Source organism: Aristolochia californica, unplaced genomic scaffold, assembly GCF_029961685.1.
Source record: "Aristolochia californica isolate CCGP_79_NKW_82.1479 unplaced genomic scaffold, dmAriCali1.0.hap1 SCAF_6, whole genome shotgun sequence".
NCBI lineage: Eukaryota > Viridiplantae > Streptophyta > Magnoliopsida > Piperales > Aristolochiaceae > Aristolochia > Aristolochia californica.
This window is the reverse complement of record NW_027182257.1, coordinates 5004282-5026090: the sequence shown is the minus strand read 5'-3', so window position 1 is coordinate 5026090 and position 21809 is coordinate 5004282. Positions and strand designations below refer to the sequence as shown.

The 21809-nt window shown below is 36.2% G+C and overlaps 1 protein-coding gene across 1 annotated transcript; it reads left to right on the top strand.

Moving 5' to 3' along the window:
• Positions 1 to 11519: 11519 nt before the first annotated feature.
• On the top strand, positions 11520 to 18413 carry LOC137934151 (GATA transcription factor 26-like). The gene is made up of 8 exons (XM_068778397.1): positions 11520 to 11962; positions 13093 to 13461; positions 14249 to 14678; positions 15133 to 15205; positions 15314 to 15417; positions 16016 to 16202; positions 16319 to 16439; positions 17620 to 18413. The coding sequence occupies exons 1-8, from the start codon at positions 11923 to 11925 to the stop codon at positions 18048 to 18050; spliced, it is 1755 nt and encodes a 584-aa protein (XP_068634498.1). The 5' UTR covers positions 11520 to 11922; the 3' UTR covers positions 18051 to 18413.
• Positions 18414 to 21809: the final 3396 nt, after the last annotated feature.

The following is a 21809-nucleotide window of genomic DNA, read 5'->3' as shown; positions in this document are numbered from 1 at the left end:
CCATAAATTTACTATGGCCTCCTTAGTGAATATTTATATTCTAGGAAAAACTAAAAATATTTTTTTTTCTATGATACATATTTCCAAAAAAAAACTTCAAATAAAATCCTATTACTATTAGTGAGTTACTAGAAAATTACAAAAATGATTTTAAAATTTTCTTAGAAAAGTTAAATGGACCTTTTATTGCCTCTTCCAGGGAAATAAATAAAAATTAATAATCAATCTAATATATTACTATACTCATCGATAAATTTTTAATCAAATAAAATGTCAAACAAAAAATTGCTATAAAAATTACCTCATGCTAAAAGTATTACAACATCAACTGTCAAATACTTATACAAAAATTTTCTATATGGTTTTTTAGCCCATCTTGTCAAGAAAATCTTACTTAAAAAAATATATGATTTTTTAATAAGAACTTTCGATTAGAAAAATATTTCAAAAAAATATTGAGGCATTAATAGTCCCTAGAAACGTATTTCTACTAAAAATGTCTTTTCAATATTTCTTGAAAAAATCACTAATAGTCCTTAGAAACATATTTCTACTAAAATGACTTTTCAATTTCTTCAAGAGCCATGGGGAAGGGACAACCAGAGTTCAAGAAAGAGTTTTTTTTAACTTGCTTATAATCTCGCACGTGCGAAATTGCATGAGCGAAAGTCAAAGAAAGTTGCACGTGCGAAATCACATGATGTCTTCGCACGCGGGGAAAATTATTTTCTCCCTTAACTTAGGTCTCCGGTTTTTCGCCGAGACAACGCGGAGGGAAGGGGGTCTAACGGCGCCGGTTAGGACCTATCGTTAGGGCTGACAGCTGCGACGGAGGCAGAGGCGACAGAAGTAACGACATAGGGAGACGAGGGGAGGAAGAAATTGAACCGAGTAGCGGCGAAGGTGACCGACAAGCAGCTATCAACTGCGACAGAGGCCACCACAACAGCGGATGGGAGGAGCTCGATGGTGACAAGGGGAGAAAGAATTTTTGCCCCCCTCGCTCTCGCTCCCGCTCCCGATCCCGACTCCCAAACCCGTTAATGGGCCGGCTCATAAGCTTTCAAACCGAACCATGGTTCGGTCGAGCTAGGCTCATTAACTTAAATGAGCCTTATCTGGATCTCGAACTCAATTCGAGATCCTAATAAATCGAATTGAACCAAGCCAGAACCGAGCCGAGCTCGAGCCACTCGCGAATCAACTCGGTTCGATGCCACTCCTATGAGTATGTAGTCCTCTAGTGTTTGCTCAGTTGACAGACTTTGCAATTTAACTATGACCTTTCTTTAAGAACAGGAAAAAGAAGATGAAGAGATTGTGTGGATGGAAGTCCCAACCGATTATGCCATAGACTTGTCTCAGTTTCACTGCTTGAAATGATATTTATTTTAAGCACGTCTAGGTAGTAGAGCCCGCTTGTTCACAGCCTTCACTTGCTTCGATATAAGATCCTGAAACACACAAGAAGTGGGTGAGAAAGTGATGGAGCAATTAAAATATTTTGTGAGTTGACTAACAGATAAAAGATTCGAGGAAAAAGTAGGAACAAAAAGAATATTTGTGAGCAAAAGTGATGGTGTAAAAGAGGTGGATCCTTTCCCGAGAACTTTATTTTGAGAGTCGTCAGCTAATGTGAGAGACAAAGAAAAATGAGTGTAGAAAATTTTTGTTATATGTGAGATGCTCGGAGGCCCCTGAGTCAATTATCCAGGATGAAGAGGAGGCAGTTAACATAACTGAAGTTGTGGAGGCAGCAATAGTTGAGGAGGAACTTGGAGAAGAAACCATCAGTGTTTTCATTTTCTGGAATAGGCCATACTCATCATCGGTAAGGGTTGTCTTTTCTGTTGATGAGGTAGATTGGTCCTCCTTTGTATCACTTATTAAGGCTTTATTAGCCTTCATCCAATCCGGTTTGCAATGGATTCTATAACATGTCTCTATAGTGTGGCCATATTTTCCACAATGGGTGCATTCCCTATAATAACACATATCTATGGTGTGGCCATATCTCCCACACTGAGTGCATTCCTTGCCATTTGTTCTGATAGAACCATTCCTTCCACCTCTTCCACGTCCTCCTCTATAATTTCTTCCATGGCCTCGGTTGCGGTCAGTTGATGTTCCCCTGTGCCCGGAGTACATAGCGGATGATACTTCAATAATAGAAGAAGAAACGTTTGGAATACGATGTGGCATATACATCATCAAAAGTGGGAATAACAGAGGCGCTTTAGCAACTTCGAGATATGGTTTAATGTTTGCAAGGCAAATGGCAGCGACTAAGGGTTCTTTCTGCTTGTCTTGAACAGAGACATCCGTGGAGGTAGGCTGAGTTGTTTTTCATTCTTGAAGAAGGCCTTTAAAATGAGCCAAATATTCATGAATATTTTCTCCTTGTTTAGTGTTGAACATTCTTTGGAGAATATCATATGGCCTGTGTAAGTTGTCGGAGTTAAAGTACAACTTAACACATGTCTCCCAAATTTGTTTAGCGGTATCAAAATGAATAACATTATTGGAGACATGTTCCTCCATGTTGTTGATGAGCCAACTAATAACCAGAGTATCATTTTTTAACCACTTACTATAAGAAATATCTTCTTCATCAATAGGTGGCCCAAGTTTGGTGAGATGACCAAGTAGGTCATTTTTTATAAGAAATCGACGAATCGATGTGGACCAACTCATGAAATTTGATACCCCTCGTAATGGTATAGTAGTAATCTTGAGTATATCACTTTTGTTACCCATGTTTTCTTTAGAAATAATAGGCAATTGAATGTAAAAAAAGTTCTCCAAAAAATAATTAAAAAAAAAACTAGTTGAGTTCTTCAACCAACTCAGTTAATGGAGATGCTTAGCATAGAAGCTAAGTAATCAAAAATTTTAAATCCAATGAGTAAATAACCACTCATAATAGGCTCAATATCAATCTTCTTTATTAGGGAATCTTGTTCCCACAAAATTATAACCTTTTATGCATAAAATCTCAACATAAACTGGTTTTTCAGTCAAAATTTTCCAAATTGACAAAACTACCTTGGTAACTTCTTATAATCCGAGATGCATAAATCTCAATAATCTCATAAGATGAAGACAACCATAAAATCATCTCTAAACCATCTTCTAAATCCGAAAACCAAGAGCATGAATTAATAAATAATAAAAAAACTTATTTCATGAGCTTCAATCTTGCTTTATAAAGAGCCTTCTATGAGTAGCTTTGATCATAAATTCTTAGAGCATTCCTTTTGACGTAGGGATCCTAAATTTGATGCTCTGATACCATGCTGAATTTGGGACCCCTTTAATGAAATTTTGAGCAAGGTGAGAGAGGGAGAAAGAAAAAAGAAGAGAGAGAGAGCTCTCGGGTAGAGAGAAGAGAAGAGAAAAAAGGGAGAAGAGTTGAGGCTAGAGAGGAAGGCCTCACGAGATGAGGAGTGGAGAACTACTTCTTTCTTATTATAATTCAAGTACAAGCACCTCTATTTATAGTAGAGGAAAGTAGTAGGGTCCAAGTACAATTAAACTACCATTCTCCTAGTTATACCCAAACTATTAACTCTTAAAGATAAGTCTATCATAATTAAATAATTCAACATAATTAGAAGATTAACATAACTCAAACTCAAACTCACACTCTTCTATGATGCATATGATCCTATGATAAGGATGTCAGCTTGTGGTTATTATGGTGGATCCCACTTGATCTTCCAACTCATGTGATAAGGATACCAACTCGTGGTTATTATTGTCGGTCCCACTTGATCTTCAAATCTTCCAACTCATGCAATCGCGTGTGATGACCCATCATGCCATCTCACGTTCTCATGTGGGTACCACCAGCTCGTGCAACCATGGTGGGTCCCACATTGTAACAAGTGTAAACATTAATAAAGTGTCGCCTAGCCAAGTTGTTGACCTAGGTGGCTTCTCAAGAAGGGGTGAATTGAGAATATCAAATTAAAATTAAGTTGTGCATGTAATAAAAAATAATGCATAAAAACAATTCAATGTAAATCAAAACATGCACACATATAGGAGACAAATAATTTTTTATCGATATTCCCTAGTGTTATTTACTGCCCAAGAACCCTTGCTTGGGAAATTCTACTATTTAAAAGCTACAATAGATGGAATTACACAAAGAGATTCATCCTCTCCTTAAACCACGTGTAACTCAATACACTCTTTTTACAATGCCAAACTCTCAAAGAAATTGTTGCTAGATTCTAGCTCTAGCTAGCCCTTTCTATCTAGATTCTATAGGTTCTAGATGAACCTTTAACAAATTTAAGTAAAAATAGTGGAAAAAATACACTCTTACTTGGAGAGATCCTTCTCCTGCACAATGAACCTCTTCCTTACTATCACAATGTGAAGTGATTTAGGGAGATTGACTATATGAATGCAAGGATAGGGTGAAAAGAGATATGGAATTTCAATGAATATAACTCACTCTTTCACTATAAAGCACTTTTGAAAGAATTTGCAATACTGAGAGTAAAGGCTTGAAGTATTTTCTAATAAATAGTCATTAACTTCTCAATACACGATTTGGTGGGGGTATTTATAACTTTCCCAACTCAAATTAGTCGTTATTTGCCCATTTACAAAAGTCAATACTTTGATTGATAGATTATTCTCCTCTGGATTCACCAACTCTCATGCAAACTCCTCTCTATTTATCTCTCACACTGGTACTATTGTGATGTATATTCTGGTCTATTAAGTTGTGGAGCCTAATTAACGCCTTACAGTGAGTCAATATGCATATTGATATATTGACTATTGTTTCATTAAGAGTAGTTTAGAGATTTCACTCATGTATTACGGTTGCCCTAGTTTTCTCTTTATATTTTGGGGCATTGTTGTTAGGGTTATTATCAAAGAAGGATCATCAGTTGCGGCTGAGAGAGGTTAGAGAAAGGTTATTTCTCTTGTAAACTATTTCATCTTTATAGTGAATTATTGCAGCGACGGAAGACAGGACGTAGTCTCACCTTGAGGTGAACCTGTATAAATCTTGTGTTCTTTGTGTTTGCTTTTTTTTTCGTCTATGATTATTATTTCTCTCGTTAGTATTGAATTAGGGCGTCTAATTCCTAACATGGTCTATATGGATGACATCATTATTACAAGAGACAATGATCAAGCTATTGCAATGTTCATCCACCTTCTTGCTCAACGATTTTCACTCAAGGATCTTGGCTCCTTGACTTACTTTCTCGGCATTGAAGTTGTTCTTCATTCTCAAGGCTTACTTCTCTCTCAACTTTGGTATATTTTTTATCTACTTGCTCACACACACATGACAAATGCAAAGCCTGTAACTATGCCTCTTGCTTTGACACTCTCTGATCCATCTGAATATCGGACTATTGTTGATAGTCTCCTATACTTTTCTCTTACATGCCCTGACATTGCCTATGGGGTAAATAAGTTGTCTCAGTTTATGCATTGCCCTACTACTGACCATTGGGATGTTGCCAAACGATTTTTGTGCTATCTTTTTGGGCCTCTGGATCATCGTATTGTCCTACATCAACAATCTTCTTTGTCTCTCCATGCATTCTCTAATGGAGATTGGGTAGGAAATAAGGATGATTTCACTTCTACAAGTGCCTATCTTTTTTACCTAGGTCGCAATCTTATCTCTAGGAGTTCTAAGAAGCAATGGACTATGGCTCACTCCTCTACTATCGTAGAATATCGCTCTGTTGCAACCACTACAATTGAGATCCGTTGGATCTGCTCTCTTCTCACTGAGCTTGGTATTTTTTTTCTTCCACAACAATCGGTGCTTTATTGTGACAAAGTCAGTTCTATAAATCTATGCTCCAATCGAGTATTTCACTCTCGCATAAAGCATATTGCTTTGGATTACCACTTCATTCATGAACAAGTTTCGAGTGGTGTTCTTTAGGTTACTCATGCCTCCTCTACTGATCAGTTGGCCTATGCTCTCACCAAACCACTTCCATGAACACTGTTCCTCTTCTTGAAGACCAAGATTGGACTCTCCTCTCGAAGCTCCATCTTGCAGGGGTATGATAGAGATAAAGGATAGAGCATTACCTTAAAGGATATGTATCCTACTATAATACCAATGCTCAAGGATAACTTTTATCCTCATTGTAATATTTATCTTCTCTTTGGTTTAATCTCTCTGTAATCTATAAATTGAGCTCATCTCCATCATTTTAAATACGAAAGATTTTCTTCTTTGTAGTGATTAAAGGAGCTTGACTATATGCATGGAAGGATAGGGTGGAAAGAGATGTTGAATTTTAGTGAATATGGCTCACTCTTTCAATCTAAAGAACTTTTGAAAGAATTTACAAGATTGAGAGTAAAGGCTTGAAGTATTTGCCAATAAGTACTCATTAACATTTCAATACAAAATTTGGTGGGGTATTTATAACTTCCCCAACTAAAACTATTCGTTATTTGCCCATTTTCAAAAATCAGTTCTTTGATTGATCATTCACTATAAAGTGATTAATTGATCAATTGATCATAACAACTACTTTTCTATTAGATAATGACTTATTGATTGATGGACTGATCGATCAATATGTTACCGTTGGTCCAAAAAATTTAAGTTAATTGATCATTAACAAGGGGATGATCGATCAATCAAAATTCCCTCTGGTTGTGCAAAATAAGTGTGACCGATCAATGTATTTCTTATGATCGTCAAGCTTTATGTCCCTTACTGGCAAGATTTTGTTTGTTCATTCAATCAGGTGGGATGATTGATCATTTCATGTAAAATTTGTTTACCTGGGAAGTATTGGTCGATCAATCCAAATGGGATGATCGATTATGCTTTATAGCATGAAATGGCCATGTTCTAGATGATCAATCAATCAACTATGGTTGATCAATCATGCTTTATATTTTTGGCCTGCACAGTTCTGGATGATTGATCATTTTTAGGGGTTGATCGATCATTCCAATGCTAGTTCAATTATGTTGACTTTTAAAGCATGAGAATATTTTTCTCTAAGTGCTCTATCATGTTTTAAGTGATGTTCCTAAACATATCTATATGCAATTTATGACCGAAAGCTCCAATTTTACAATTGTACTTAAAGAAGGGATTTTTTATTACTCTCCTACATTGTAACTGAATTCAAACATATGACTTTTACATTGAACTTTGGTCTTCTCATTGTCTTCTTCCTTGTGGGTACTTCTCAAGAAACACCCTTCAAAGATGCTTGAGGTCTTGAGTAGGCTTGATTGTTTTGAAACTTTAGACTTTGAGATGCATTGATTATTGAAGGTGAAGTATCTTAAATACTTAGGTTTGCAAATTGTTAGATCAATTAAGTTTTTTCATCATCAAAAGCAAAATGGGAGACAACCTATGGTCAACACAAGTCTCTTGCAAAAGTCATTCATTTAATCTATCTTATTTTCTTAAATTAAATCCCTATTATATTAGAGTCCTCATTCTATCCCTAGTGTCATACTCTGTCCTATCTAATTCATCTAGTGTCCAACATGTCTTGTGTAAGAGTCTAGTCCTAAGCAACTAAGTGTCAACGAATTGTATGTTTAAATTAGGCAAGTGAATCATGTTACTAACTGGCAACCACTTCCTTTGAGAAGTTTTCTAATTAGATAACAAATTTTCCTATTGTTGGGTCCTTCTATTCCATAAATATTGTCCATGAAAACCCCATAAAAAATAGCCTGAATTTCTCTCCAAGTATGAGATAAAATAGGAAAGTGTCTTAGTTTTGAGGAACAGAACTCTAGCTAAGTAACTTCATTAATTATCCAATCTTTTGGTTTCCCTTTCCTACCCAAAGTCTCTAACATCCTTCTCTATCCCAATGAGAACATACTTGCCCAAAATATGTCTCTTGTTCCCCAAGTTTTATGAGTTAAGTATTTTACCCAAATTGGTCTCCTAATTGACGCCAATATTGAAGGTAACGGATTAAATCATTCTTTCAATTAGTTCTAGATGAATCTAGAGAAATTTTAATATAAAGTTCTTCCACTTCCTCTGGGTTCCCTTAGTCTAGGGGTGGCATCGAGCCGAGCCGAGCCCGAACCTGCCTATGTTCGAGTCGAGCTTGATTTAAATATTTCAAACTTGAGCTCGAGACGAGCCTAAAATTGTCATCGAGCTCGAGGTTCAACATTCATTTAAAACTTTTCAAAAAATACAAGTCTCGAGTTCGTGTTCCAACATACATTTAAAACTTTTCAAAAAATACATGTTAAATAAATTGTATATAAAATTATGCATACATTTTAGATAAAATTGGGAATGACTTCTACTTAAAATTGGGCATAAGGGTGGCATCGAATCCAACTGAGTTCGAACCTTATTCAAGCTGAGCTTGATTTAAATATTTTGAACTCGAGCTCGGCCGACCCTAGCCTCGAACCTAAAATTGTAATCGAACTCGAGCCTAATAATTTTAATCGAGTTCGAGTTTAACCTACATTTAATACTCTATATAAAATATATTTCAAATAAATTATATGTAAAATTATGCATACATTTTAAAAAAAGAATGATAGGGGAGGTTCAAGATTGAATTTCAATAATGGATTAAAATTCACCAATATTAATTTTTTTACTCCAAATGTTGTCTAGCTTATTTTGTAATTTTTGAATCTGGCCATAAATTTACTATGGCCTCCTTAGTGCCCCTAGTTGAAAATTTATATTCTAGGAAAAACTAGAAATATTTTTTCTATGATACATATTTCCAAAAAAACCTTTAAATAAAATCTTATTACTATTAGTGATTTATTAGAAAATTACAAGAAATATTTTAAAATTTTATTAGGAAAGTTAAATGGACTAGGGAAATAAATAAAAATTAATAATCAATCTAATATATTACTATACTTATCGATAAATTTTTAATCAAATAAAATGTCAAACACAAAATTGCTATGAAAATTGCCTTATGTTAAAAGTATTACAACATCATCTGTCAAATACTTATTCAAAAATTTTCTATACGGTTTTCTAGCCCATCTTGGCAAGAAAATCTTACTTAGAATATTATATGATTTTTTTAATAATAATTTTCAATTAGAAAAATGTTTACAAAAAAATGAGACACTAATAGTCCGTAGAAACTTATTTCTACTAAAATGTATTTTTAATTTCTTCACTTTAAGTTAAAGGGGGGGGGGGGGGGGGGGGGCGGGCATAAAACTTGAGACACTAATAGTCTCTAGAAACTTATTTCTACTAAAATGTATTTTAATTTCTTTACTTTAAGTTAAAGGGGGAGAAATTATTTCTCCCCTTTACTTAGGTATTCTCCTGGTTTCTGGTTTTCCGCCGAGACGAAGAGTGACGCCAAGGGAAAATTTAGTCAGTAACGATGAAAGCGGCGGCGACGGAAACAAAGGCGAAGGCATACGAGGGGGAAGAAATCGAGTGGCGGCCACAAAATTGGCAGCGACGGAAAGGCAAAAAACGGCCGACGAGGAGGCGGCCACAATAGCGACTGGAGGGGGTCGGTGGTGACGAGGGGAGGAAGAATTTTCCCCCCCTCGCTCTCGCTCCTACTCCGGTCCCACTCCTTGGTCTTGACTCCTCCGACTCCCTTGAATCCTCGTCGCTCGTTAAATTAACGAGCTGGCTCACGAACTTTCGAGCCGAACCTTGATTCGATCGAGCTTGGTTAATTTAAACGAGTCTATCCCGGATCTAGAACTCGGCTCGAGATTTGGTTATACCGAGCCGAGCTCGAGCCGGCTCAGTTCGAAGCCACCCCTACCGTAGTCTATTAATATTGTCCTAGAGTCGTCCCTTGAGTCATTCAAATAATAAAAAAACAAAAACCCAAAAAAGCTCATAGCTGACTACTTGAGCAATAGTTGGAAAACACCTATTTCACCCTCATTTCTCATATCCTATCTCCACAAAAGTTATACCGACCATTCCATAGCTCATACCATATCTTATGTTCTCTCATACTATTCCTCTATATGAGTTATAAATGTGAGAAGATAGAACTTTGATTCTTCCAACATAGGAGAAGAAGACTTTGTTCGAAAAATTCCATGTAAATTTTTTTTATTTCTTTAACAAATTTAATTTTTTAAATATTCTCTAAAAATTCACTTTAGTTATTGGAAAATTGATTTGGAATTCCATGATTACTTTAAAAATTGGTATTTTGAAAACTATTTTTAGATCTAATTTCATAATTCAGCATGACAACTTGGAACTCCCTCCCCACCAAAAAAAAAAAAAAAAAAAAAAAAATGCAATGGAAGAGTAAAAGAGCCGCCGGCCCTTCCCGTCTCTCTCAGGGAAGATGCGCAGAGCGAGGACGAAGATGAAGGCAACATGAACTGTCCTTTAGCGTATAAATGTGGTGAGAAGCAAGAAAACCCATGTCTCAAACTTTAAAAGAAGAAAGCAACCTTCAGCCTCTACCATGCTTCTCGCATTTCGTCTCTTCTTCTCGAGAAGTCTCCGGGGAGGATGCGACAGGAAATGAAAAGGATAATAGTTTGGGATATTCGAAGGGGAAGGGGAACCTGGTGCAACGACTCGGTTTACTTCCAAGGGTAGTTTAGTCTTTCCATTAAAAATATTTTTATCTAGAATGCGGCCATTGGTTGTAACGGAAAAGGGTGGAGGCGACGATGTGGGCGTCTGGCGCGTACGCTATCTTGTAACAGAAGTGCGAGTAAGAAACGAAAGCCAAGCAGTTAAAGCCGTCCCCTGGGCCCACCATCATCTTTTACAATTCTTTAAGTTAAATATTCTAGGAGACCATACAAGGGTGGGCCCACCCGCTTCACTTCCACGTGATCTTGGATTGTTTTCCTTTCGTGGGTCCTACTCCCTCGAATTTTCATTTGTTTATTCTTCGGCCCCGAGGTTTCTCAATATTTCAATCCGGTTGCTCATCTTTTGATAAACAAATAGGCAGCAGCCGCAGGAGATTTTTTTTTTTTTTTAATTTTATTATATTTTAATTATAAGACATATATATATATATATATATATATATATATATATATATATATATTAAATTATACCCATTTTGGTTTGGATTTCAAAATTGGAAACGGACGGTGGAGATGTAACAGACTCGAGGAGGTGACTTATGAGTAAAACATGCAAATATTAGGGACTTAAATGTGTAATAACTAATAAACCTGTGTTTTTCTTTACCTACTAAAGATAAGGGGTTGGATGGTGCCGGTCGCCGTGTATTTGAGAGACTGTAGCCTCTCACAAGCTTCTCACATTTGGAGCGATGGGCACCTAACTTTTTGTTATAAAATTCTCAGATTTTTATACTATTATTATTATTATTTTTATAAATTTTTTTTAAGTTTTGAAAATTATGAAAGAGAGCGAAAAGGGTTGAAAAGGGGAATTAAAAAGGTGGCTATATTATTATTATTATAATGATTATTATTATTATTATTACATCTAGAAAATAGAAAAAAGAATGCATTGAAAGCTGAACATTTACTCTATACACAGAGACCATACAAACAGACTTCCTTTTCACCTTCTTTTCTCCACTTTAATTTGATTCCACCGAGTGTTCTATCCTTCATTGGATTTGTACAAATTGCCTGTTCAAAACCTATTCCAATCTGTAAATTTTTGTTGATTCTGTCTGCTCTTTCTCTGATTTTTCTCCGACTAGCTTATCAGCTGTTTTTTAGGCCTCAACTTTGATTTCTGCTGTTTTTTTTTGCCTTCTGTGTAATTCGCTCTTGGTTTTCACCATATAAAACACTGCTGCTCAAAAGGGTTTGAAGAGACATTAACATGTCTGCAAAATTTTTAGTTTTCATTTAAATTTGCTAAAGAACACTACTGTTTTTCTTTTCTTTTTTTCATTTTCTCCTCTTTCTGCATAAGTTTGTTGGGGATTATAGGAGAGAGGGGAAGTGATGGGAAAGCAGGGACCTTGCTATCATTGTGGAGTTACAAGTGAGTTTTTGTTTTAATTTCTCATTTTCATGGCTTTTAGAATCATGTGCAAGAAAACATTTTGTGTTTTTTTCTTTTTTTTTCTTCAGTTTTTTCCTTTTCTTTGCAATAATTTTATTCTATGAAATAGACTATCAAGTAAAAAAGTAATAAAGAGTACTCAGACAAAGTCACCTAAATCTTTTATTTGTTCAACGGCGGACGAATTGATCGAACGCTGTAAAATAACTATTCAGCTTGGCTATTTGTATGTTTGTTGATATTCTCAATTCCTCCGAATTTATGAATTATTTCTGGATTGTATAACTCTTTAGCAATTGCGCATGGTCTTATTTACGGCAATTTTATTGGCTTATTTGTTTATAGATTGCATGTCCTTGTGTTTGCCTGAGTTCCATTTTAGCTGTCAAAATTCGATGATTAATATGCTGTTTTTCATTCCCTTGCTGTGAATTTTTTCCTTTTCCTTTGGTCGGTTCTTCATTCTTTGTGTTCTTGTATTCGGGAACTTCACATTACGTTAAAATAAGTAACTTTTGAAAATAGCCAAGTTGGAATGTCTTTAGTATCTCACTTTTGTGAAGTAACTTAATGTGCCAAGTTGAACTGATGATGCAGTTAATACTTGAGTTTACAGAATTTTGTTATTCCTAGTATTGTTTAAAGCCTCATCCTAAATTTGGTCTGTACGTAGCATGTTATGTATGTTAGTATATTTTCCGCGTGTCTTTCTGTTAGGTAGTGTCTCATATTCTTGCTGTGCTAATAGACCTAATTGACAAATTAGAGTGTAACGCATTTGAAGCGAACGTGCACTTCTGCTTGTGTAGTCAATGTACGATTTTGTTCAAATTGGATGCATTATAAACCATTAATAGTAACTGCAACAGTGGTTAATCTGAGGAGCTGTAATTTTGAAACCATCAGTATATGTTTGTTGTAAAATATGAATGATCTGGTTCTTAGGAAAAAGGAATTTGTTCACAATTGAATCCTAGTTTATTTAACTGAGCAGATTAGATTGGAAAGCTATATGGCTATTCCCTTTTACAGTTTTTTGTCAAATTGAGGTCACATGCTTTAAAAATTATGTATAATAGATTAATAATCACTGAATCTAAAAATGACAGGCACTCCTCTCTGGAGGAATGGACCACCGGAGAAGCCGGTACTGTGCAATGCATGTGGGTCCAGGTGGAGAACTAAGGGTACACTCACAAACTACACCCCGCTGCATGCTCGAGCAGACCTCATTGAGTCTGAGGACTTCAAAAGCTCCAAAATGAAGACAATATCCCTTAAAACCAAAGAACAAAACTTGCAGAAAAGAAAATATTCTGATGTTAATTCTGAAGTTGAAGGTGTAACTCCACTTAGTGACCAGAGCTTCCGCAAAGTTGTGGAGGAGGATATGAGCAACAGGTCTAGCTCTGGCTCTGCCATATCTTACTCTGAGAGTTGTGCTCATTTTGGTGGTACAGATGGAGGTGAATGGACAGGTATATATTGGTTGGTCACAATTCTTAACTATCTTGTTGTCATCTGATACTGGGATTTTGTGTGTTTGAACCATCCTTCCCCTTTAGGAGGCCATGCTGAATTTTCAATTGATCATTGCAATGTGGCATAGTTTAGTGACACTTTTTCGGTGTTAATATGTTTTTGTCATTTACCAAAAAAGTATTTTTGTCATTTTAATTTAGAAAATGTTCTTTCGCTTCAATGTTGTACAGCTCATACCTCATTACATTTATACGTTTATATTTTGATGCAGATTAGGCAGAGAGAGTGACTAAATGTGCCCCACATTTTATTGGAGAAACTGTTACTTGTTATGGCAACAAAATAATTGTACTTTCCTGAAATTTTCCTTTAGAGTAGAGGTTTTACCACTTTAAATTTTCTAAGATTTTCCTCTTGCCTCTATAACCAACACTGTGAGAGTGACATGGAAAGATTTCAATCAGATCTTTTCCAACAAATTAGTAAACAACCTTTTGTAGGTAAATGCATATCATTCATGGGTTACTGTTAGCGAGAAATCATTTGCTAAGATTTTCCACCCTTCTTTTTCTCAAACTTTGTTCCTTGAGGAAGTGAAATGGAAATTTTTTTACCTTTCCTGATAAAAAAAATTTCTAGAGAAATCCATTTTATTATTTACGTATTAAATTGTGGTAATGTGTTCCTTTCATCAGTGAAATTTTTATTAAAGATGCTTCTCTGCATCCAACTTTGTTTTCCTTTGAAATTGATAAATTAGTTAACTCTTCCAATGATATTCAGGTTCTGTTCAGTCCGCTGTCTGGGACACAATCGTGCCGTCGAAGAGGAGAACGTGTGTCAGTCGGACAAAGCCATCTTCTGTTGAAAAGCTCACAAAGGATCTGTACAGTATTCTACATGAACAACAGCAACAGTCATCTTACTTATCAGGATCTTCACAAGAGGACCTGCTTTTTGAAAGTGGAACTCCCATGGACTCATTTGAGATAGGCCATGGAGGTGTTCTCATAAAGCATCTAACCTCAGAGGCACGAGATGAGGAATCAGAGGCAAGCTCACTTCCCATAGATAACAAGACTCAAACCACAAATGAGGCTTATTCACTACCCATATCCCTTCCTGTTGGAAGCAAGGAGATGGGCTTTTCTGGTGTTGGCAGTGACACATTCAAGAAGCCTGTGGAAGAAGAGATGCAAGAGAATGCGAAAAGGTTTCCTCTAAACTAGTTTTCTAATTTAAGTCAACTGAGTTGAGTAGCAGTAATATGGTTGGTAGGGCCATGTGAACTTTTTGGCAGGAGTATTCCAAGTGTTGTTGCCATGGAGGACAACTCATGGCTAGTTGGTAATGCCGACCGTTAAAGATCCAGTAAATGGTTATATAATGAAAAGAAAAGGCGTAATTTTCCGTGGAAAAGATCTTAGGTGGTTATCTTTTTGAAGGGCAAAATTTTTTGCTTTCTAGAACTGTCAACCTCATAATGAGCCCTTGAGATCATGGAATGTAGACTTGAATATGCCTTGAGTGAATGAAATCTGAGCCACTCATTTTGTAATGATGTCAAGGTTTGGTGCATAATTACAAACCATTATTTGATTTTCTTTGAATATAGTATTGGTGTTTGAATTCCTGTACCTCATATTTTTCTTCCTTTGCATTTGCAGGGACAAGGTCTGGCAGGACAAACTTCATGTTTTGCGAAGCAACTCTTCACCGCTGGGTTTCTTAGACTTGAGAGTAAGATTTATAGGCTAAATGAAATATCTTTGTTCAAATGGGCTGTTGGTTTTTCACCAATTATGAATTGTTGTGTAACTCACATGATTTTAGTCCATGTTGGAGTAGGAGGTTGTTAGCTTCGAGGAGTTTACAAGGCATTTGACCCCTGATGAACAACAGCAGCTGATGAAATTTCTGCCCTCCATAGATGTAGCAATGGTTCCAGACAGGTTAGCAGTTAATGTTTACCATAAAAATTTCATGTTCAAATGAATCAGCATGGTATGTTTGCCTTGATCTATCCCATTGTAAGATGTGGAATGCCCAGCTGCACACGAACCATGTAAATGATCCACTCTACGATCTGTTCACAGTATTTTGTTACCTGAAAGGTCCTTTTTGATTTGGTCACATGGTTGTCTACTATTTATCAAAAGCTGGAAGCGTCCAGCTAGTTATTAGTTTCTGTACTTCCACCAATGGTGGAGCCTTTAAATAGGTAAGTCCAAATTATCTAATAATTCACATGCCCAATGGGAAACTCTTTTCTGTGCATACAGCTAAGATGTCTTTAATCTTCATTATTATATTGATCTCCTGGGCTCCTTTGTGAAGCCTATCACCTAGGAATGTGATATTAAGTGGGACAGCAGAAAAAGAAAAAAATCAGGGGCCTTGAATCATGTGTTAGAGGAGATTAATACACTAGATGATGTTCAGATGGTAGTTTTTATGGCCTTGGCCTCAAATGCTAAGTTACTTATTAAATATTAGTGAACTTATGTTATTCTTCTATCTGTTTATTGATAGCCTTTTTGTCGTGTGCAGCCTTAAGAGTATGTTTGAGAGTCCTCAATTTTCTGAAACCTTGTCATGCTTCCAACACCTGCTTCTCGAGGGAATATTTGACCTCTCTATGTCAGAGATCAACAGTGAAGAGTGTAGGACTTTAAAGAGGCTTGCTTTAGCAAATTTGGCGAAGTCAAAATGGGTGGAACGCTTTCAACACATCAAGGTCTAACCGATCGCAGTACTGCTGATTTTTGCGAGTGCTTCATTGCTTAAAACTACTTGTCTTTATTGGAAGAAAATCATCTGGTTCCTAGCTGATTTTGTTTGCATATCCATTAGGATGCCAAACAAAAGAAAGCCACAGGAGGGAAAGCAAATGGAGCAGGAACCACTTCTACTGGCACTGGAAAATTAGCACCAGCTATGAGACTTAATGATGGCCAAAACCAGAATTTTCCAGGTTGGTCCTGCGGAATTGGTGATGGGAAATTTTTATATTCTGTTGGTGGACATTACCTGAATGTTTAAATGTCAATTTGTTCTTTTCCCTTTTCCATGCTCATAGTTGCTGGGATTTTGCCATTTCATGAAGGAAGAATTCAAAGCACTGAAATTGATAGTAAGATGCTTGTTTATCAACATCTTTAAAAGTACAGAAGGAGAAAGTTGGAAAAGAAAACAAAAACCACTCCTAAAAAAAGGTTGGAAAAGGAATCGAAACCATTTGACAGTTGAATCAAGGACCTGAAAAGTTAAATACTGCTTAATTTCAATGTGGAAGGTGACAAGTAGGTGGTTTTCGATTGATCTTTCTTTTGTATTAAGTTTGAGCTTAAAATATGGATCTGTTTATTGTAAAATCTCTACACATTTAAAATTTGAAACTTAGTGACTATAGTTGTTCTTCCAGTGACCATATTTCTCCATCATAGTTAGACATATCAATATGGCTGTGACTTTTGTAATCGGAAAGTGAGCAAAATTTTTAATCAAATTACCAGTAGTGAACATGTTTCTAGCAGATATAAGTTCAACTCAAGGCAACTTATTTGAATATTCCGATTGTTACCTAAGAGTTGAATGGGAGAAGGCTTAATTCAATTGAATAGTTCACTTCAAGGAATGTGCTCCTTATTTTAAACTATGAGCCATACCCTCATATCATAGGAGATAAAGGTAAATCATCTTTAGGACCCCCCTCATATCTAGTTCTGCCAGCATTTATTGATGCCCCATAGCTCTGCTGTTTATTTTAACAACACAGCCACTTGGGTGCGTTAGGCTTGGACTTTGATTTGCTTGGGGGGAGCAGTTGTGGACCCATTAGTTAGACATAGATGCAGACCAGTTGGTCAGGTACAAATTGACACAATATCAACAAAAGCTTCCCAAATCAATTCTATTGGACTGCAGCACAAAGCTTTTAGACAGGTAATAGTTTGATGAGGCAATTGTGAAATAATCAGTGGATCAGTCTTGAGAGTCAACAAGCTCTATTACTGTCTGAGTTCTTTTAGATTTGCAATTTGTTAATGTGTCAGATGTTTGATATTCAACAATCATGTAACTTATTTTGTTTATGTCATTCTCTCCACCAAGAATGTAAAACTGATCTTTTATTGATGCATTACAACTTTCAGAGCCAAAGTACTCCCTGAAAGGCCCCAAAAGAGGACACAGAAGTGTAAACATTCCTTGCACAAAATCTCCTCAGACAAATTCTCATGACGGAAGCTTTAAAATCAGTGATGACACAAAGGACACAGACAATGAAGGTTCTTGCTTCAGCCCAAGAAGTCTGTTTGCTTTCCCACCAGACAGAAGTTCTTGTATGCTTGACTCCTTGCAATTTACTGATGAAAGTTCTGAGCAAGACCTACTCTTTGATGTGCCTTCAAATGCCTGCTTCCCACAGGCTGAGCTTCTAGACTGCAATCTTTGGAAGGCAAACAGTTCCGAAAACAGAGTTACTAGCCAGGCTGAGGCTCTGTCAAGCCACCCCTCCTCGACTTTTGTCAGCCAGAAGTCAAACAAAAGTAGTCTAGCATACCCACATCTGGTCTTTCAGTGACCTGCTTATCTACTTAGATTTCAGTTCTATTAGTCGAATGCTTGCTTCAGTTTCAAAGTCTTGTACATGAGGTTGGAAAAGTAAGGAGTATAATGCGGGTGCAACTAGCTCATATATTGTCTAGTATCTGGTGCTTTTTCTTATGAAGATAGATGAGTATGCTGACCTATTCCTTCAGTGGTATGTTAAGGGACAAATGAGAGTGGTTTTGTATAGACTGATAGAAGTTGTATTATAGCTCAAATGTGTGGAGGAGCCCGCACCATGTGGACAGCTCAATCAGTGGACTTCAAACTTGTAAGTATTTGGTAGTTTCTGACTTGAAAATAAACTGAGAAAAAAAATCCTTTTCTAGGTTTTTCATATTGTTGCTTCGAATCCTTATTTGCTGCTATTGAATGATGGTAGCTATGGAAAAACATAATATTGCTAAGGTTTATGTAAATTATATCTGGTTATTGCTTGGCTAGGTGATAGGGTTTGGTTAATCCAACTCAAAAAGCTTAAAGAATAGTTCCTCCACCTTCATTCTGCTAGTGGAAGAGGGTTGGAGTGGTGCCCTCCTCCCCCACCACCATTCTATAATGAGGGGTGGGATCCCTTCCCATTGCACTATGGCAAAGATGGCTACCACCCCTTTCATCACCCTTTTTAGTTGACATCTAGGGACTAATAGCTCCCTGTAGTGCTAAAAGAGAGGAGAGGGGACAACCACCCCTTGTTTATTGGGAGAATTTTCTTTGTGACCATGACCTGACTAATTTAGCCTAATAAGCTAATTCACCCATTGAAGTACCAAACATTGCTTGATCAATCAGATTTTAACCCATTTTAAAGTCATGCTTTTATCATACGTGGTGAAGGGATTGAGTCAGGTAGAACTTGGTCACCGGTTCGTTGACCAATCTAATCTTCAGTAATTGTACTAACATTAGGGATAGTCCTCTCCAAACACATGGAGATGATAAATGAAACCCAAATTGGCTCTAAATTACATTGCAGTAGGTACTCTATTTATTAAGTTGGACCTTCTCAATACTCCAAGGAATGAGTCTCATATTAGTGAGTTCAATTTTTCTTGTAATTGTTCTAACATTAGGGATAGTCCTCTCCAAACTCATGGAGATGATAAATGAAACCCATTTATCTGGAAATGAGTTATCACTGCCACCTTCTCAATGTGATTGAAGAAGACCGACCCAATTTTAATCAGATTTAGCCCCATATGATGTACCTTCGAACTTTAAGGTCAATTAATCTCTAACACTAGGCAAACCAACAATAGTATAACCTGCTTACACAAAGACATAAGATATACAACAATAGTAAGGCCTCACAACCTTTTCTTTTCAATCACACACGGATTTACTCAATGAAATTGAGATGAGGAAGGTCTTGTCTACCTATGGCTTGGACTCAATTTCAAGGGTTACTTGCTTACTATTCTGCCCAATTCAAAAGCCTCTCAATAGATATAATTTACCATCAAAACACAAGCAAAAAAGGTCCACACCTAATCAATGCAATCAGTAGATTTAGTGGTCCTGAATGACTTGATTTAAAATATGAGCTCAAGCTATATGTCAGACTAGTTTTTTAAATTCTGCCCCCACATGCTAAAATTATGTAAAAGCCCTTGAAATTCAAATGCTAGAGTGAATATAATGTTTCAAAGTACAAGGACAACAATTCTAGCACTATAGAAGCAAAGTAAATAAAGACTTTAAAGTACAAGCTTAGAGATAATTAGCTCAAAGAGAAAACCTCATATTTGACTTCTTTTGCAGCTTTGGAGGTGACTCAAATCCTAAAAAAATGTGTGTGAGGGCTTGAAAGGCTTAGAAAACACCTAAGGCCAAGAGTCCCCAACGTTTGTGGCAATCTTGGTTAGATAGAAACTCCTCCAATGTTAAAAAAAAAAAAAAACCTAGACATTAGAACTAAAGAGCGATATTTTTGTCATTTAGTAATTACGTAAAAATTGGTCCAAAAATTCTGAAAATATTCATTAAATAATATTTTTGCTATTGAATACAACAATGGTCACATATAATGTTCGAGACCTACAACTCCTGGATGAAAGTTTGAGAGATTGCATATTTGAATTTCTATACAAAAGAGTCAACTCCTTCATGTCTTCATTTTTCTGGCTGATGCGGTCAACTCGTTTGTGAGGGGTCGACTCCTTTTGTATATAGATTACTGTACTGCGCTTCTTTTGTGTTGAATGTTTGCATGAGATGTTTTTCTCTCGTGTTTGGTTTGATGGTAAATAGGACAACTTTTTAATAAGGGGTGGCATAGAAGTTGGTGTATGTCATTTTATATCTTTTTTTCTCTAAAGAGGTGTAGCCCTTACAGTATTATTGACATTATAATCTTCACACTTCTACTATAAATAGAGGCATAGGGACATAGATTAGAGCATCAAGCTCTAACCTCTCTTTTCACTAGTTCCTCTCTTGTGATTATTGTCTCCTCATTCTCTTTCTCTTCAATTTTCTCTCTCATGCTTTCCCCTCTTCCTCAAGCATGTCCACCTTATGAAACTTAACATTTAGAAATAGATGACTAGTGTCTAAATCTCAAATTTAAGGTCGAGAATCAAACTTATAAAATTCATACGAAGAATCAAATCATGAGATTTTACTATAGGGCACAATTGATTCAATTTGCCATGAGATGTGATCCTCAATCTCATGAATGAGAAACCACAAAATCATTTTGTCCCAAAGTATGGGTACCAAAGTATGCATGCATATGAACATTTTTTGGCTCATTAATTTACTAAACCCATCAACTTTCAGTATTATTGTGAAACTACAAAATACGATGGGCTATTTAGCCTATATACCAAGCATATCTATATTTTTATCCTAAGTTTGGTAGTTGTGAAGGCATGTTCATTTCTCACACCATAGGCAAAGAGTTCTTGGGTAGTCACATAGACTTCCATTGACTTTTTTAGGTGCTTGTTGTTAGGAATTAGACGCTCTAATTCAATACTAACGAGAGCAATAATAACTGTCTAATTCAATACAAACGAGAGCAATAATAATTGCAGAAGAAGAAATAATTAAGCACGAAAAACACAAGATTTATACAGGTTCGCCTCAAGGTAAGATTACGTCTTGTCTTCCACCGATACAATAATTCACTATGATGATGAAGTAGTTTATAAGAGAAATCACATACACTCAAGTATTTTCTCTCTAACCTCTCTCAGCCGCAACAGATGATCCTTCTCGATGATAACTTTAATAGTAGTACTCCCAAATATAAAGAGAAAACTAGGACAACTGAAATATAAGTATAAAAATTCCAAACTACCCTTAATGAAACAACAATCAATATATCGATCCGTGTACTAACTCTTTGTAAGGCGTTAATTAGACTCCACAACTAAATACTTACGATTGAAGAAACTATAGATTTCAAATCTTTCACTCAAAACTAGGTCCTAAACCCTTTCTATTTCATTAGGCAAATACCATTTTAGAGGGGGCATAAATGAGCTTCTTTCCTCTAACACATCAATATTCCTTCGAGATGTAGCCATGGGAGAAAGACTTTTTTCCCAATTCACATTTCAAGTTAGAGATCAAACTTGATTTCATGCTTCAAATGAACAACTAACTATTTGAAAATCTAGAACATGTCATTTTGAGCCATAAAAATGAGATTCTTAGACTTTAAATGAGCTTGGTACTTGAGACTCAATTTGTCTTAGGGGTACCTAATGCACATTCTACAAACATA